The sequence below is a fragment of the Mercenaria mercenaria genome, chromosome 1, assembly GCF_021730395.1.
Source record: "Mercenaria mercenaria strain notata chromosome 1, MADL_Memer_1, whole genome shotgun sequence".
Taxonomy (NCBI): domain Eukaryota; kingdom Metazoa; phylum Mollusca; class Bivalvia; order Venerida; family Veneridae; genus Mercenaria; species Mercenaria mercenaria.
In genome coordinates this window covers 34,243,409-34,263,405 of record NC_069361.1, presented here as the reverse complement: position 1 = coordinate 34,263,405, position 19,997 = coordinate 34,243,409, and the positions used below count along the sequence as shown (strand labels likewise).

At 34.7% G+C, this 19,997-nt stretch overlaps 1 protein-coding gene across 2 annotated transcripts in view; it reads left to right on the top strand.

Moving 5' to 3' along the window:
• Positions 1-19,997, top strand: part of LOC123542200 (CLK4-associating serine/arginine rich protein-like) — a 90,646-nt gene that overhangs the window by 36,562 nt on the left and 34,087 nt on the right. The window contains exons 15-18 of one of the 2 annotated variants that reach the window (XM_053543994.1): positions 16-64; positions 5,798-5,858; positions 12,127-12,185; positions 12,691-12,890. In XM_053543994.1, the coding sequence (XP_053399969.1) occupies positions 16-64; positions 5,798-5,858; positions 12,127-12,185; positions 12,691-12,890 (369 nt within the window). Of the gene's footprint in view, positions 1-15; positions 69-5,797; positions 5,859-12,126; positions 12,186-12,690; positions 12,891-19,997 lie in introns of those variants that run through there. The other variant, XM_053544003.1, reaches the window with a different exon arrangement.

Below are 19,997 nucleotides of genomic sequence, written 5' to 3'. Positions count from 1 at the left end.
ATTTTCTACTTTCAGGGGTGGAAAACCTTTAGTGCCGTATGGTAAAACCTCCAGCATATCTCAAGTCAGTAAGAATATTACCTTAAAGTTACATTTGTGATTATTTTATGTTTTAATTTGATAAAAGGTTTAAGTATTAACAAATTATGTAATGTCTAGAATTACGCAAAAAGTATTACCTTATCATAGTACGAATAATACAGATATGTGTACTATCAAAACACACATCATGTTTGGCTTATTGTAGTAGTAAATACTGAAAAAGGAGAGACTTTTCTGACATCAACCACAGACCACAAAGTGTTTGATGATTCTGAGCCAGAGATTTGAACCTGTATTGACACTGGAACAACTATGGCCTTTGACTAACTTGCATGTCCATGTGCTGAGTTTGGTACCAGTTTCAAGCTCCATTTTATTGGCTGTTTCTAAGCAGTATATTGAAAATGACCAATGGAAAGGCAGTGTTGGAGACTGGTCTCCAAAATCTTTTAAATCCTTACAGCTACCAAAATGGATTCTAGTTTCATTGGATTCTAGCACAAAAGAAGTGTTATTTTTGTTTTCAAGGGGTGTTTTAACTGATATGTTAACAAGATCACATGCTGTTAACACACCTTTTGTATATAATTATGTGTTACAGAAAGGTATTTTGGCCCTTTGATATATAATTTAAACAAGACTGAAAGGAAATGAATGCATATCAACATAGTATTTATTTAATTTAACTTTTTACTCATTTTTTGATAGATTAGTGTTAACATATGTTTGATTCCAGTAATAAAATGTTCAGTATCAGTCAGGGATATGTTGGTGCCCGCATCCATACCCAGTTCTTTGATATTCTGCAGACATTATAAAATGAATACACATGCATTATCCTTACATTATTGAAACTTCCTAAACCAAAGGAAGCTTGAGTTCTTGTCTGCATACTGTCAATAGATTTGGAATATAGCTGCACTGATGCAAACATTTTATATGTGTCCAGTGTTTAGATGGTTTTCATTTGCATACTGTGGTAGATTTGATAATAGTTTGGTTTCATTGTACAATGTTTCTGAAATATTTGAAAACAGTCATGACTTCTAATCAATATTATTTCTAAACAAGATTTTTTGTTGTTGTTGGGTTTAATATTACACAGACACAACTATAGGTCATGTGGCACCTTTAAGGTAGTTCTGCACGTTTGTTAAACTGGAAGTGATGGCGTAACGTCATTTATCCAGAAAATGTAGAATAAATCCTGGATTAGGCATTAGGAAATGAAAATCATTTTATGCATTAATGGCAAATTGTGAGTAAATTTATCACATTGGCACTGTTACTAGCTTTCTAAAGTTAAAATATGAAATTAAAACATCTGACACGTTAAATAATTCAAAATAGTGTCTTAAAATTGGCGTGAATTGTGCTGTTTACTTTAATCATGATCAAATATCTCAAAAATAAGCACATGAACCTATTTTATATCACCACATTCAAGGCCATATGTTTATTTACAGCTGTGAGAAGTTTCAGTAAATTCTACATTGAAGAAAAATTTCTATCAGCGAAAATGTTATGAAAGTTATGATTTCCCCATAGACTCCCATTATGAAAAATTGCATGAGGTTCAAATCAGTCTAGCAAAAAATTCAAGCACACAACCCTATCTTTTTAGCTCATCTGATTTTTTGAAAAAAAATGATGAGTTATTGTCATCACTTGAGCGGTTGTCGGCGTCGGCGTCGGCGTCTGCGTCGGCGTTGCCTGGTTAAGTTTTATGTTTAGGTCAGCTTTTCTCCTAAACTATCAAAGCTATTGCTTTGAAACTTGGAATACTTGTTCACCATCATAAGCTGACCCTGTATAGCAAGAAACATAACTCCATCTTGCTTTTTGCAAGATTTTTGGCCCCTTTTGTACTTAGAAAATATCAGATTTCTTGGTTAAGTTTTATGTTTAGGTCAACTTTTCTCCTAAACTATCAAAGCTATTGCTTTGAAACTTGGAATACTTGTTCACCATCATAAGCAGACCTGTACATCAAGAAATATAACTCCATCTTGCTTTTTGCAAGATTTATTGCCCCTTTTGGACTTAGAAAATCAGTTTTCTTGGTTAAGTTTTATGTTTAGGTCAGCTTTTATCCTAAACTATCAAAGCTATTGCTTTAAAACTTGCAACACTTGTTCACCATCATAAGTTGACCCTGTACAGCAAGAAACATAACTCCATCCTGCTTTTTGCAAGATTTATGGCCCCTTTTGGACTTAGAAAATATCAGATTTCTTGGTTAAGTTTTATGTTTAGGTCAACTTTTTCTCTTAAACTATCAAAGCTATTGCTTTGAAACTTGCAACACTTGTTCACCATCATAAGCTGACCCTGTACAGCAAGCAACATAACTCCATCCTGCTTTTTGCAATAATTATTGCCCCTTTTGGACTTAGAAAATCATTTTCTTGGTTGAGTATTATGTTTAAGTCAACTTTTCTCATAAACTATCAAAGCTATTGCTTTAAAACTTGCAACAGTTTTTCACCATCATAAGTGGACACTGTACATCAAGAAACATAATTCTATCCTGCTTTTTGCAAGAATGATGGCCCTTTTTAGACTTAGAAAATCATGGGTAGGACAATATTTCTATTGCACAAAAAAAATCAGATGAGCGTCAGCACCCGCAAGGCGGTGCTCTTGTTTATTTGCTGAGTTTTCTAGGTATATTTTGAAGTTTTGAAAAATCAGAGTTTAATCGAATTCTGCATTGTAGAAAAAAATTCAGTCTGAACGTGCAGAACTACCTTAAACAGCAACAACAGAACAAGAACCAGTCACAGGAAGTGAATTCTTTAGAAAGCAAATATGACTGAACATCGAAGTTGCATGAATATTACCTAATCCACAGTATTGCAAATTACACTTCCATGACATATCATTTCTTATTAGATATAAGAATATGAATACCAGTATGCTTTCTTACCTGAATTATGAGAAAATTGTATAACCTTCAATTAAATCTCTTTTGGGACAAGGAGAATTGGAAAGATAAGAAAACACAAAGGAATATCTTTAAAATATTATTAAATTTTATAGAAACTAGATAAAAAATCTTTCATAGATTCCAATGTATTTCCTAAGAGTATACCATCATATGTCTTGCTATGTTGTAAAGTAATGTTTCAAAAGCAGACACAGGTTTTGCAATGATAGATCATTTTTGAACGCTGGAAACTAGATGGCTGAAGCAAGTCAGTTTAGTTCACAAATGTAAAATATATCTATAAGATTGTTGGAAGCATCAAACGAAACCAAGTAAAATAAAAGTAACCTAGGTTTGAATGAGTCTTTTCTTGAGCGGAATATGGCAATATCTATAATACCCCATTGCTGGCTAGAGGGAAACACTGTTTTGCAGTAATACTGAATGGACTCTATGATCCCAAAAGACCAGAAATGATAATTACACAGAATCAAAGTCACACCAAAAATAAATTCTTTTTGGTGTCTCAAAACTTTTGAGCTTTTTAATGTGTTTTACACAAAATATTTTGAAGTTAAAGCTGTATACTAAGTTATTGCAACATTAAGAAATCAAGCTGTACCAAAGGGTAGTATTAAATTGCTATTTACATTAAAAGTTGGTTATGAGAAGAAAAATGTAATCTAATTATCTAGCCAAAAACAGTGAAATGAGTTGTCACAGTTATTTTTAGCTCGACTATACGAAGTATGGAGAGCTGTCCTACTGGACCTGGCTTCGGTGTCTTTCCACATCCCCATCTTGGTTAGTTTTGATGCACTTTCTCTTAATCTTTGTTATTAGTTGATGGATTTGCTTCAAACTTAAAATAGTTATTCCGCATCATCACCCACATAATATGGCACAAGGGTCATAACTCTGGCACAAATATTTTATGACTTATTTCCCCTTTTTGCTTAAAATTTCAGGTTAATGTTTTGATGCACTTTCACTTTATTTCCGATATTACCAAATGGATTTAATTCAAACTTAAAATAGTTGTACCACATCATCACCAACATCATATGATACAAGGGCCATAACTTTTGCATTAATATTTCATGAATTATGTCCCATTTTTACTTAGAATTTCAGGTTTATTGTGGTGCACTTTCACTATATCTTTGGTATTACATAATGAATTTGATTAAAACTTACATTAGTTTTTCCAGATCATCATCCTCATCATATGATACAAGGTTAGTAACTCTGGTGCAAATATTTTATGAGTTATATCCCCTTATTACTTAGAATTTCAGTTTAATTTTTTATGATTTTTATATCTGTTGTTACTAAATGGATTTTATCAAACTTTATATAATAAAATGGTTGTTCCACATCATCACTCACATCATATAACACAAGTTTGATAATGCTGGCACCAGTCTGTTCATAGATATGCCCTCGTTTTATTTATAGAATTTCTGGTTCAAGTTGCGATGCACTTTTGCTGTATCTCCAGTATTACTAAATAGATTTGATTCAAACTTAAAATAGTTGTTCCAAAATAGCCGCATGATATGACACATGGTGCATTACTTTTGCAGAAGTTTTTCATGAATTATGTTCCTTTTATACTGATTTAATGTTTTGAGACTTAAGCGATTGTCCAATATCTTCATCCACAGTTGAGTCATTGAACACTCCAGTGACAGCTTCAGCTTCCGCAGATGTGCCCAATTTTACTATCCAGCATCGAAATAGTTGAGTGTGCTGTCTCATGTGACAGCTCTTGTTGTGTATGTGTGTGTACAGAAATTGTTTATTTTAAAGTAAATAAGAACTCTCAAAATTTATGGATTTCTCTTGATTATTTAGTAGAAGACATTATTTCTGAAATCATTATTCGTCCTCCACCTCTGATACATGTGGAGAAGTTGGCACTTACTTGCAGTTAGTATTGGTGCAGAATATAGGAACATTGATTAGGTATGCTGCCTGCTGTAACATAACTGAAATACTATCGAAAAATGGCGCTTAACCTAAAAAGCAACAGAAAAGCAAACAGACAAGGTTTTGATGTTAACATGTACTGATAAATTTAAATTGGTGAGGTTTTGAAACAATGTGCTGAAAATTATCTTATTTATTAGTATTGAATTTCTTGGTTTCAGCCATTCATGTAATTTCAAATTTCTTAAAATCATGGATTTCAGTTTTTAAAATTGATCAAAGTTGATTCGCTTTGTAGGATTTTATTTTGTGGATCCGCTTTACTTTTTCAGCCCAGATTTACACCACAAAAGAGGGTTATATCCTCATTACTGTTTCAGTCCAGACTTAATCTGCAGTAGAGGCTTATACCCTCTACTTTTTTAGCACAAACTTACTCTGCAAGGGAGGATTCTGTCCTCATTACCTTTTCAGCCCAAACTTACTCCACAAGAAAGGCTTATATTCTTTTTACCTTTTTAGTTCAAACTCACTCCACAGAAGTGTCTTATATCCTTATTACTTTTTCAACCCGAAGTTATTTTCAGCCCATATTTACTCCACAGAAGATACTTATATCCTCATTACTTTTTTCAACCCGATCTTCTTTTCAGCCCATATTTACTCCACAGAAGTGTCTTATATCCTCATTACTTTTTTCAGCTCGATCTTCTTTTCTGCCCATATTTACTCCACAGAAGTGTCTTTTATCCTCATTACTTTTTTCAACCCGAACTTATTTTCAGCCCATATTTACTCCACAGAAGATACTTATATCCTCGTTACTTTTTCACCCGATCTTTTCAGCCCAAACCTAATCCACAAGAGAGACTTATATTCTTGTTGCTTTTTCAGACAAAACTTACACCACAAGAGAGGCTTAAGAAGAGGATGCAGATAGCTTTAAGCAAACAATGTAAGTACCATGATAATGTTTTATAGGGTTAAAGAGAAGAAGCAGATCTAGGATTCATTTGTTCTGGTTTACTCAGTTCATTGAAGGAACACAGTTGTGTTAATTAATGAAAAATATATCACTGTTAGGTGACTTAATTGTCTAATAAAACATTATTTAACTACCAAAATTAAATTATCTTATTTATTTAAGTAAATAAAATTCTGAAAAAAATTATCTGTTTTATTCTGCTTGAATATTAAGATGATATATTACCTGGCCTTAGGTCAGGCCGGTACAATGAAGAATATCATGCATGTCTGACATGTAAATAAGAAACAAGGTAATTTGGGATATTTGTTTTGAGTTTATATTGAAAAATCTTTTAGAGAGTGAACACCAGTATTTGTATCAGTGGTGCAACCATGAGTGAAAATGTATAATCTGCTGTTCACAAATAAAATGTACCTTGATCTTCAATGTTAAAAAAAAAAAAAAATGTTTTTTATGCCCCCAGTGTCAAAGACCTAGGAGGCATATAGTGCTTGAACTGTCTGTCAGTCTCATTTCCTTGTGTTCTAAGCTTTTCCCACAGTTTCCGTCCAACTTAATTAAAACTTGGTATACATCATCAGCATTAAGAGGACATGCACATAATGCCTGGACTTCCATGCATATTTATTGTTTGGAGTCATGTCCCTTTTTGAGTCGGCTAAACGCTTTCAAGCGTTTGACGAGTCCTTGCTATCACCCGATTTCTCATTCTTATTAAATAGCCTCACAGCACAGCGAAGTGATGTAGTTCCATTAGATTGTCTCTAATTTCAAAGAGTTCATTGATCGAATGAAGTTCAGTTATGTCAATCCTATTTGCTATGACCAATATACGATGTAATCTGTCAAATTTATGACAAGTAATTGTGTGATACTCGAATAAAGCCACATATTTTCTTCCGCGGTAACTCATTAAGCATAAACACGCATAGCAATTCTGCGGGTTTTGTTAATACATTTGCGCATATGATTATGGTGACGAATTTTATGCCCTTTTGTCACAAAATAGCAAATATGATATTCACAAATTCAAACAAAAACTGCATATTAACTTATTAGCCAAATTATCCATTTGTTACCCAGTCCGTTTCAAAAAATAATCTTTACAATCATTGCGCAAATAACAAATTTATTGCACTGTGCATTTTTAGCTCACCTGTCACATAGTGACAAGGTGAGCTTTTGTGATCACCCTTCATCCGTCGTCAGTCCGTGCTTCCGTCAACAATTTCTTGTCTGCACGATAGCGGTTTCATTTATGATTTTATTTTAACCAAACTTGCACATAACTTGTATCACCATAAGATCACGGTTCCTTTCTTGAACTGGCCAGTTCTCATTATGGATTCCAGGGTTATGGCCCCTAAAAGGGCCAAAATTAGCTATTTTGACCTTGTCTGCACAATAGCAGCTTTATTTATGATTTGATTTTTACCAAACTGGCACACAACTTGTATCACCATAAGATCTTGGTTCCTTTCCTGAACTGGCCAGATTCCGTTATGTGTTCCAGAGTTATGGCCCCTGAAAAGGCCAGAATTAGCTATTTTGACCTTGTCTGCACAGTAGCAGCTTCATTTATGGTTTTATTTTAACCAAACTTGCACATAACTTGTATCACCATAAGATTTTGGTTCCTTTCTTGAACTGGCCAGATTCCATTATGTGTTCCAGAGTGATGGCCCCTGAAAGGGCCAGAATTAGCTATTTTGACCTTGTCTGCACAATAGCTTCATTTATGATTTGAATTTAATCAAACTTGCACAAAACTTGTGTCACCATAAGATCTTGGTTCCTTTCTTGAAACGGCCAGATCCCATAATGGGTTCCAGAGTTATGGCCCCTGAAAGGGCCAAAATTAGCTATTTTGACCTTGTCTGCACAATAGCAGCTTCATTTATGATTAGATTTTAACCAAAGTTGAACACAACTTGTATCACCACAAGATCTTGCTTCCTTTCTTCAACTGGCCAGATTCCATTATGGGTTCCAGAGTTATGGCCCCTTAAAGGTCCAAAATTGGCTATTTGGCTTTTGCAGCCAAATAGAGACTTCATTTATGGTTTTATATGATACAAACTTCCAAAATATCTTCAACAACAATAAATCTTGGATTCCATGACAAATCGGATCCAATCGTAGGTTCCAGAGTTATTTTATATCTAATTACCTCCCCTGATTGTAATCAAAATGGATTTATATCAGTAAGTAGTTATAGGACTTATTTGAAATTCCATTATTGTTTTAGTTGGACCGAGACAATCAGGATAGATAACTATGAACTGATTTTATGGCAAATTACCTCCCTTTATTTCAAATTAAAATGGGTATATCTCCATAACTAATGAAGATACTGATCTGAAATTTCATTTATGTCGACAGATTTGTTTGGCAGATCCTTCTTTTGTTCACTTACAATATTTATTTTTTTTTAATTACTTCCCTTTTACGTTACTATAAATAGCTTATTTTTAGTAACTTTTTTATTATTGGCCATAGGGAAAAACCGAGACCACTTTTCTATGGTACAACATGGATGGTACCTCCAATTTTTAGGTGTATTTTGACATATCTATACCTTGTAAAAAAAGTTTTTTCTTTTTGGTTAAATTTCTTCGCTTTGTTGTTCCTATCCTTTGGACTTAGATATTTTTTCTGAGGACCTTCTTGTCCTCAAGTGCAATGATAACAGGTGAGCGATATAGGGCCATGATGGCCCTCTTGTATGAATTGCGCAGGCTTACCAAGCTTGCGTAACATCCAGTGAAAGGCAAAATATAGTTCCAGAACATACTGCTAGTATTTTATTGAGTCGGGTACCTCTAAAAGCATTGGAATGTCTCTTATCAAAGAGTTTGCCACATCGATGAAATTAAATTATGACAGCTTCATTTTAAATGACCCGAATAAGATATGTGCAGTACATTAAATCTTCCGCGAGACTTCGCGGATGAATCCTAACTACATTCTGGACACTTGTCGGCGAACACGCGTGACCTGTTTATAACAATGCTTCTACGACTTTGCGTGGGTTGAATTTTGCAGTCAGTAAGCGGATAAATTATCAGAAGAAGAAGCTCTTACTGGTTGGTTTAAGTACTACTGATATTAAAAATGATTTTATTTCTTATTTTTTCGAGACATAAACAAATCGGCGAAACATTAAATTGTATTTTCTTGTAGTTTTTGAAATCGAAAGTAGATCATCTATGTTTGGCTGCTTTGACGAAACGAAACATTTTTTTTATGAAAAGATTTATATAAGAGGTAATTTAACCGTAAACTTCAATGTCAGATACTGCCAGTTGCCGCTAAATGTCTTCCTATCATCACAGTTTGTAAAACATATTGTTGAAACTTGAGATTTAGAAAAGTGTAATCGTATCCGGATATAATATTTTGGGTAATATCGAGCTGTGTTATGAAATTTTAACATTCAAGTAACAGACATGATAGATATTATTGTAACAGAAATGATTCTAGAATTTATTTTTATAACACCTACATAGAATCTATATCAGACTCATATTCTAGTCCTGAGGCATGATCTGAAAGTAAACAGATGAAGTGACAGTCATTCATACTTTATATTGTAATACTAAAAATAATCTAGGTAATATTTAGAAAGTGAAACATAAAATTTTCAGTTAGAAATTGCACCAAAGGCTGTATCAAGGGTCTACATATTCAAAAATTTCTTTTGGTGATACCCCAAACCCTAGTTGCAGGAGGGGGTATCCCCCCACACTCTTCCCCCATATTGCCACTTTATAGTTTGATACATTTGCCCTTTTACCACCTGCCACAATGCCCATTTCAAAATCTGACTGCAATTTAAAGCGGGAAGAAACACCCCTCCCCACACCCACCCTGCTACCGACCACGTAAAAATGGCTCAAACATTTTTCAGCCCAGTCTGGGCCTGTCTGTCTACATGAATCAAAATGGATAATTGAAAGTCCATGGACTTCGGGATTACAGACATGATTTTGAAGGGGTTAACAGGTCTGAAATAGAATAAATGATGGTTTTAAATAAAAAAGAACTGCATTTATTGATATTGGTTACAGTATATATTGGCACTCAGCAACATTTACATACATGTATCTCTAAACGCAAAATTAAGTATACTCAAATTGACATCACTTATAATACGATTGAACAATACCTAATATATGACACAGTTATCGCCAGGCCCATTATCTGTAAAATATCTGAACAGTTCTTTCGTCCATCCGTTACAAATTGTATGTGGCAATCCGCTCTGTAATTTTAATATATAAATTGTCATATTCAAATTTTATCATGTGCGAATATATACCAGCCGATAATTGCCTCTTTTGGTAATGCCGGAGGCAAATGTTTACTGGAAAAATATATATAGTCATGGGCAGTATCTTAGTGTCAGCTGTCAAATTGTAGTTAGTACTTTCAACATTTTTAGCTCGACTATTCGAAGTATAGTCTAGCTATTCTACTCACCCTGGCGTCGGCGTCGGCGTCACACCTTGGTTAAGTTTTTGCATGCAAGTACATACAGCCATCAATTAAAGGCATATAGCTTTGGTTAAAAGTTTTACATGCAAGTTACTATCTCCAAAACAAATGCAGATATTGATTTGAAACTTCACATGTGTCTTCGGGGTTATAAAACTAGTTGATTGGAGCAAGTCCCATAACTCTGACTTTCATTTTGGCCAAATTATGCCCCCTTTTGGACTTAGAAAATTCTGGTTAAAGTTTTGCGTGCAAGTACATACAGCTATTTCTAAAAGGCATATAGATTTGAAACTTATTTTTTCTTTTTTTAGATCAATTACCAACCTCACTGGGTCAAGTCCCATAACTCTGACATGTTTTTTGAGCAAATTATGCCCCCTTTTAGACTTAGAAAATTTTGGTTAAAGTTTTACATGCAAGTTATTATCTCCAAAACTAATGCAGATATTGATTTGAAATTTCACATGTGTCTTCGGGGTTATAAAACTAGTTGATAGCAGCAAGTTTCATAACTCTGACCTTTATTTTAGCCAAATTATGTCCCCTTTTGGACTTAGCAAATTCTGGTTAAAGTTTTGGATGCAAGTACATACAGCTATTACTAAAAGGCATATAGATTTGAAACTTACTTTTTCTTTTTCTAGATTAATTACTAACCTCACTGGATCAAGTCCCATAACTCTGGCATGTATTTTGGGCAAATTATGCCCCCTTTTGGACTTTGAAAATTCTGGTTAAAGTTTTACATGCAAGTTTCTATCTCCAAAACTAATGCAGATAGTGAATTGAAACTTCACATGTGCCTCCGGGGTTATAAAACTAGTTGATAGCAGCAAGTCCCATAACTGATATGCATTTTGGTCAAATTATTCCCCCTTTTGAACTTAAAACTCTTTTGATATTTAACCTTTTTGGGTAATATTTTCCTGCTTCTGGGACAATATTTCGAATAGTCGAGCTTGGCTGTCTTACGGACAGCTCTTGTTATTTCTGCGAACCACTCTTCAATTTTAGAGAAATATATTGGGTTTAAATACTTGTATAATGTCAATTAAAGTTTTACTAGGCATCGACTGAATGTTCATTTCATTTATTGTAACAAAATCTCTGTTTAGTTGGGGGGAAAAACTAAAAACAAACTGAAACTGGTAGACTATACTACCAGTACATCAATCATTAGCCGACCCTCAGGCCCTTCAGGCCTTTGATTTCTGACTATGAAATATGACAACATCAAAACATTGTGTACTCAACTTCTCTTACAGTATCATAGGCTCATGTCTAAAATGTAAATTTATAGGTAGGCATGTGCTCTTGGAAAATGAGTTGTAAGCTCCTTTGTTTTCTTGTACCCTGGGGATCATAGGCACAGTGACGAGCAGGTTGCACTACAGTGTTAGCAACCTAGGTTCAATCCACTGTTGCTTGCTGATTACTTGACTCTGTACTGTTTCCACCAGTATTGGCCTAGACTGGATACTAGGAAGGTATATATTATGTGACACTTGGGAAATAAGTTATTCTGTGTATTCCAGGTTTAGACTTTTGTCAGCTACCCACATTATATAAGAAGCCATTACCTTTATCCTAATGTCTGAATAGTAACAGTAGTTGGGCAATTTCCTAAGGCAGAAAAATAAATTTTGTTCAGATTTGAAATCTGCAGAAAGTGTAATGCCCCTGGACCAGATAACTAAACAAAGCACAGGAGGAATTTTGAGAAATTTTATTTCAGATAAAGCGGATAAAAAGGCAGAGGTTATGAGGATAGAAAAGATGGAACAAGAAAAAATGGTATGTCTTTTTAATTCACTGAGAGGTTGAGATTTCAACATGTATACACATAGAATGTCTGTTACATAGTTTCTACTAAAATATGTCAGATAATTTAGTCGAAACACTTTTTACACGTAAATGTGTAAATGGTGCTGTTTTACCCTTCATGAAATCAGTAAATTGAAAAATTTCTACGTTTATTTGTACAATTATGAAATTGAAACCTCTCATCTCTGTTTAGTGTGACCCTTGTCTCAAATCTGACTTTCACAAAAAAATCTATCAACTTTGGCTTGTTACTCTTCATTAAAATATCATTCATTTATCCCTTTTTCCTATGTTTTTTCACCCATAGAATTTAAATTTTTCTAAATCATGGCTATTTATTTCATTTATTCTTGCAGTTGATGTGATTCAAATTAATGTTAATCAATTAGTATTGACTGATGTTAAAAATAGAAGCAAATTCAGATTAAACTTTAATCGAAAACATGCATAATCTGAAACTTAATTGCTATTCAAGGATCGGGAAGAAGAGCTGAGGCAGCGTGCTATGGAGATGCGTCGACGAGAACGTGAGAAACGTCATAAGGAGATGGTGGAGTATGGCAGTGACAGTGACATGAGCAGCAGAGGGAGTAGCCCGCCACGACGTCAAGACAGATCACCAGCAAGGCGAGTACGAAGAGATAATGGAGATGTGCCTGCAAAGTCTAAACAGAGGTTTGTTAGCACGCTTTTATTTATGCTTATTCAAACTTGCTTGTGAAGAAAATTGGAGGCTTATTTGAATACCTGTCTAAAACGCTTCCTTGAAATAGGGGTACTGTTGTAGTATGCAAAGAAATGCCTCAATGGGATTTAAATTTCAGTTGCTGACAACTGACACATTAACCCTGTTATGTATTACAACTTCAGACATAAACGTATTTACAGTATACAGTCATATACAGTATACAGTCACTTACCCGAGTACTGGTTTTACCAGGAAGTGGACTCTAGAGCGATTGGCACAACATTTGCGGAGACATTGAACAACAGATATGTATCTGCTACTAAAAATATATGTATCAAGGACAGCTTTTTACAGATCTTAGTACTAAGCTGAGAAAGGCACGTGTAATTTTTTTCTGAAAGTTCTGGATTAACTGTTGTGAAAAGTGAAGAATCTTCATACCATAAATTCTAGTATTTATTGATATGATGACGATCTTTTGATTAGTGGTTTGGCAAACTTCTGACTTCCCAAGTTTACAAGCTTAACTATTGTCAAGGCATGGCAGTCACACAAATCACACTGCCACGCAGGGCATATTCTTGCAGTTCTATGTATATTTGTCTCACACCAGATTGTGATTTTCTATGTTAAATATCTGTTGTATATTTGGCATAACTTACTTTCATCTTCTGTCTTACTTACTTTGCAGGCTGGAATAATTATGTCTCCCACACCACTGTGTGGTGGGAGACATATTGATTTACTCCTGAATGTTTGTGTGTTCGTCTGTCACAAATTTTGTCCGCACTCCAAGTCGAACATTTCTCATCCAATCTTCACCAAACTTGAACAAAATGTGTTTGCCAATAAGTCCTCAACCAAGTTCGATAACTTGCCAAACCGGCCCAGGCACTTCAGAATTGTGGCCCTTGAATTACCAAAAATCGCTAAAAATCGCTGCCAGTATCCGCTCTTAAAGTCATTGGTGCATGGTTGACTCAGATACATAACTATTCAGATGATTAGGCAGTTATGGGAGACATGCACTTTTCTCAAAAGCAGCTGTAGTTTTTAAATCATTATGTCTCCCACCACACAGTGGTGTGGGAGACATATTGATTTACTCCAGTCTGTCTGTGTGTCCGTGTGTCTGTGTGTGTGTCTGTCACAAAGCTTGTCCGCACTCTAAGTCGAACATTTCTCATTCGATTTTCACCAAACTTGAACAAAATGTGTTTAACCATAAGACCTCGGCCAAGTTCGATAACTAGCCAAATCGGTCAAGGCGTCTTGGAGTTATGGCCCTTGAATTACCAAAAATCGGTCTTTTTACTCTTGTCCGCACTCTCATTCGAATATTTCTCATCCAATCTTCACCAAACTTAAACAAAATGTGTTTGACCATAAGACCTCGGCCAAGTTCGATAACTAGCCAAATCGGTCTAGGCGTCTTGGAGTTATGGCCCATGAATTACCAAAAATCGGTCTTTTTACTCTTGTCCGCACTCTGATTTGAATATTTCTCATCCAATCTTCACCAAACTTATACAAAATGTGTTTGACCATGAGACCTCGGCCAAGTTCGATAACTACCCAAATCGGTCTAGGCATTTTGGAGTCACGGCCCTTGAATTATCGAAAAATTGGCCTTTTTACTCATGTCCGCACTCTTAATCAAACATTTCTCATCCGATCTTCACCAAACTTGAACAAAATGTGTTTGACCATGAGACCTCGGCCAAGTTCGATAACTAGCCAAATCAGTCCTGGCATTTTGGAGTTACGGCCCTTGAATTATCGAAAAATCGGCCTTTTTACTCTTGTCCGCACTCTAAGTCGAACATTTCTCATCCAATCTTCACCAAACCTGAACAAAATATGTTTGACCATGAGACCTCAGCCAAGTTCGATAACTAGCCAAATTGGTCCAGGCATTTTAGAGTTACGGCCCTTGAATTAACGAAAAAACCCGTCTGTTTACTCTTGTCCGCTCTCTAAGTCGAACATTTCTCATCCGATCTTCACCAAACTTGAACAAAATGTGTTTGGCCATAAGACCTTACCCAAGTTCGATAACTAGCCAAATCCGCCCAGGCACTTTTGATTTATGGCCCTTGAATTACTGATTGGATCCACTCATCCAGACCATCTAATTGGATCCACTCGTCTAAAACATCTAGAGAAACTAACATTTTTCATAGGGGCAGTTGTGGGAGACATGCGCTTTTCTCAAAAGCATCTCTAGTTATTTCTTGTTAGTGCCTTTTGCAGCACCTTGTTTTCATTTTCAATGCAATCTTAATCTTTAACCTTAATTATTATGGTAGAAACCACTAACAAGACTCCTTTAACATCAGTCTCAGTACTAGCTTTTTATACATATAAAGGGCAGTAATCCCAGCTTATTGGTGAATGCTGTTTTGGCAAGTCTATTGCCCTCCCTTTGATCAATGACTACAAGAGGCAAAAGCACAAAAAAATACAATATTCAAATTAATAATCTGTTTCTGAACCATCCAAGTTGAATTTTGCTTGCTCTGTGAACAGCAAAAATATAAAAGAAATTCAAAGTGCTGACATTGAGCTGCATTGTGGCAGACACACACACTCGTAGAATAGTAAGAATTTTAGTTTAAATTGTAGAAAATAGACCATTTAATAGCAATAAATTTCATTGATTTTCCCATTTTGTTTACTTTCCATCCACTAGAAAAAATTTCACACACTAATGGCGAGAAAAATAAATTTGAAATAGATAATTTTTCACTCTCTCTTAAGCAAGAGCAAATATCACTGAAAATCTAATTAAATTTTTTTGTCCTTATTTAAGTTTATAAAGAGAATGTACAAAAAAGCCAGAGTGTAGTAACCTAGGCTGTCCAACTAGGCCATGAAAGGAAATCAGTAAACCATGGATTATGAGTTAAAAGGCTTTTAATAATTTGTTGACAGATGAAGTTAAAATAGCAAGTCACATAGGCCATTTGACTTGCATCATTTCACATAATTGCTTACAACATAATTTATTACTGCTGTTGTTATGTGTTTTATACATTTAAATTTTAGGCAGGTTTTTGTGTTTTTTGAATGGCCGAAAAAGAAAATCATATGATAGGTGACCTAACACTTATTTTGCTTTTAACACAGCTTGACAATTATTTCTCCCATTTCTAAGAACAGTTTTTCAAATTTAAAACATTTTTAAATTTGTCTATGAAAGTGCAAAAAATGGATAACTTTTAGATATTTGTTTATGAGACCTCAAAAACTGAATTATTTCTCTAAGTTTAATATTGTGAGGTGGTCAGTGATACTTGATGTTGATAGCATGGTTCTTTAAAATATGTTGTTTTTTCTTATCAGGTTTCTTTAGGATTTAAACATAAAACAACTAATGGATTTCTTCCATTCCTTGATCTGACTATAATATTGTATCAGCGTTTTTATTATGCCCCCACTAAAATTTTTAAGGCAGCATATAGTTGCAGCCATCTTCATCAGTCTGTACAACTGTTGCACAATACTTATGAAAAGTTTTGACTGGATAAGGCCCCATAGTTTTCAAGGAATCTGGCCAAAATCGTTTTGAGAGAGGGAAATTAGGGGTATTAACATGATATACATATACCATGCTAGGTTTAGGGGTTATAGCCCTTTGAAATTCAAGAAATGTGCAATACATATGAAAGGTTTGTCCATGTAACTCCTTAGAGCTTTCAAAGGATTCGGTCAAAACTTAAAGATGTCTTTAAAAGGTTGACTTCTTGATTTGAGAATGGTCATTAGATACAGTTTAACCAGTAGAGCCATACAACTGAAGCAGCCTTGTCGGCCACCTGTATTAAGCAGCTATTGGCCTTAAGCAGTCAGACATGGCTGGTTGATACAGGTTTATCTGTATGTACAAGTTCTCCTCAGATAGTACTTAGTGTACATGTATCAAACTTAGTGGCATCATATAATTGCTTTCTTACTGGTGATAAAAATGGCTTAACATGAAATTTGAATGAAAATAGAACATCTTGTAACAAACTCCATGATAGAACCTAGCTAAAATGAAAATGGGACTCTGGCATCCTTAGGTTTATAGGTGGTCAATCACATTTAAACAACATTTAATGACATTTTTTACTTTTTGTATATTCTGGTAGAGAATTATTTAAGGAACAAAAAGACCGAATACATAGAGTTAGATTCCTATTTGAAATGTATATTTTATTATTTTTATAAAATTTTGTAATTACTCCCCTTTAATATGAAAGTATATAAAAAGCTGGGTATTTCCTTTTATTTCGATACAATGTCTAGTTTTACATTTGCATTTGATAGACATATCAACTATTGAACAATCTGAACCAAAATGCAAGTTTAAAAGCTGTGTGTAGCTTCTGAATTCATTTATTTCCAATCTATCTTGGTTGCGCAACCAAGATAGGCAAAGGGAGGTAATAATAATTTTTCAAACTTGCGTTTCTAATGAATTCCATCTAAATAAATAATTTTTAATGCAAATATTTTACAAATATATTACAATATGTCTAATATTTATACATTTCCTTAGGCAAAGTATGTTTATCAAATTTATACTTATGATAAAATAACTCTATCTTGGTTGGGCAACCAGGATAGGAAAATGAAATTTTAGAAATACCTCCAGTGAAAATCTAATTTGTATTAAGTGTTAAGTGAACATAAATGAGTGTAAATGATCAGATGCTAAAGTTTCGAACAAATCCGTTACATGGCCAAAATCTGATTATCCACCTTTAACTTTCTCAGTTATAGTTCATCAGTTTATTCCCATGATTCTGCTTTTCAGTACAGAATACCAAGAATAGGTGAAAGTTTGATGAAACTTTACCAAAATTTGGAATGTAATATTCCTTTGACAGTCTGTTTTATATTCAGATTTTTCGGCTCCGTTGCTTGAACAGGTCCCATGGTGTCATTATGAGGTGATGTATGTTTGTGCTATGTTTTGTTGAAATGGAAAGTTGAATCTATCCTAAAACAAAGCTGTGGCTGAGTGGTTAAAGCTGCCAGCTTGGAATCACTTGCCCATGGCAGATTTTGGTTCTAAATCTTTCTTGGGGATCTAAAATTCTTCATGTGAGGAAGATATCCAGCTGGCTTATGGAATGTTGATCGTTTAACCCAGGTGCCTGCCCATGCCTGAAACAATGCCTGGAGGGGCACCTGGGGTCTTCCTCCACTATCAGCAGGGGCACCTGGGGTCTTCCTCCACTATCAGCAGATGGAAATGTTGCTGTATGACCTAAATTGTGTGAGTGTCACCCTAAATCCAGCAACAGGAACAAGCAAAAAGAAAAGAAATCAGAACTCATTTTAAGGTTGAGCGCCTATCGGTGTATGTTTTACATGAATATGGATACTGTCAAAAAAGTGGAGGGAAGTTAGGAGACCATGAACATACAATAATGTGAAAGTGTGAATGTATTTAGACTATAATAATTTATCGTTTTCATTTTCAAATTGAGCTGATTGAAAGCTAAGATAGATTGTAAATGTAGAGTTAATGTTAAAATCTTTGCAACAGATTGATGAAAAAAAAGAACTGATTAAACAAGCAGATATATTACACAGCAAATGCATTTGATGTTTATTGTAATCATTTGATCATCATTTGTTAATTGTTGATGTAATTTTTGTTCTACTTTTTATTGCTTTTAGCCCAGCTTTAGCTAGGGGCTCATATTTGAGCTTTTTGTAAAGTTGAGTACAGTAGAATTCCGCTATTAAGACCACCCATGGTTCTTTGTAAAACTGGTCTTATTAGCGGTCTGGTCTGATTAGTGGACAAGGCTATATGGGGAAGGTCTGGCAGATAATAACACATTGGAATACAATCAAGACGCAATAATGGCAAACACAGTGTTCAATTTATATGTAGCTTTATTTTCTTTAATTTCTTTAGCCTTAAATACTTGATCACTGTGTTAATCAAAGAATTACGGATCAAACTGTGTATTAATTAAGGACGCACTTAACTGATAATGATTTGAATTTTGTTCAGTTAAAGACAATTACAACAATATCAAACCTTTTCAAACTTCATTCTCCGCTGAAATCCCAAATGTATTTACATTTATAGTTCAACCATCATTTTTATCCAATGACAAGCGAGGGATTTTCAAAAAAGTAACCAACTTATTTTCATATTGTTTCATAACTGAAGAATCTGATCCACTTAATCATGAAGTAGTTCAAAATTAATGAGTATTCATTGTTCCGCCTATTATGGATTTCCCACATTCTAGGAGGCGGAGCAATTACCAAAGCAGGAACTGCATACAAGCAATGTGTCTATGTAGATCTAATAAACGGACCAAGTAGATAAATGAGCTGTGCCATGTGAAAACCAACATAGTGGGTTTGCGACCAGCATGGATCCAGACCAGCCTGCGCATCCGCACAGTGTGGTCAGGATCCATGCTGTTCGCTTATTAACAGTTTCTCTAATTACAATAGGCTTTGAAAGCGAACAGCATAGATCCTGACCAGACGTCTGGCGCGGCTCAAATATTTTAATGCAAGCTGTACTTTCATAGATCAAGTTTGACCTTTTTGTATCTTTCACTACCTCTACTGGTCTAAAAATAAACCAGTGCACTTAAATTCTACTTGTCTGTTATTATACATGTAGTTGCTTGACTTGTACTGTTACATCATACGAGTTAAACCTGCTTATATATTTCCATTGAATAAGAATATAAGATCGTGTTCCACAAGTACTCGACAAGACTGATGTATTTATGATATAAACTAATTAAATCAGCATGATCCCGCTGTTTTGCTAAAGGTGCACTAAATGACCTTGTAAAAGTGAGTAACATGTACTTCTCACCATGAGTGAAGATAAGACTAGCCAATGAATTAACAGAAGGCGTGGTTAGTTTACTTCAGAGAGAGCTTTTTGCAGTTTTGACCTGAAATGGGGCGTTAAACTATAAGCCGGTTATAGATCACTTATTGAACTTCTAAATGCATTAAGTTTTGCCTTCACTACGCTACGCTCCATTTCGGCAAACTTAATTGCATTAGAAGTTCAATAAATGATCTATAACCTATACTAATAATAACAAACAAACACC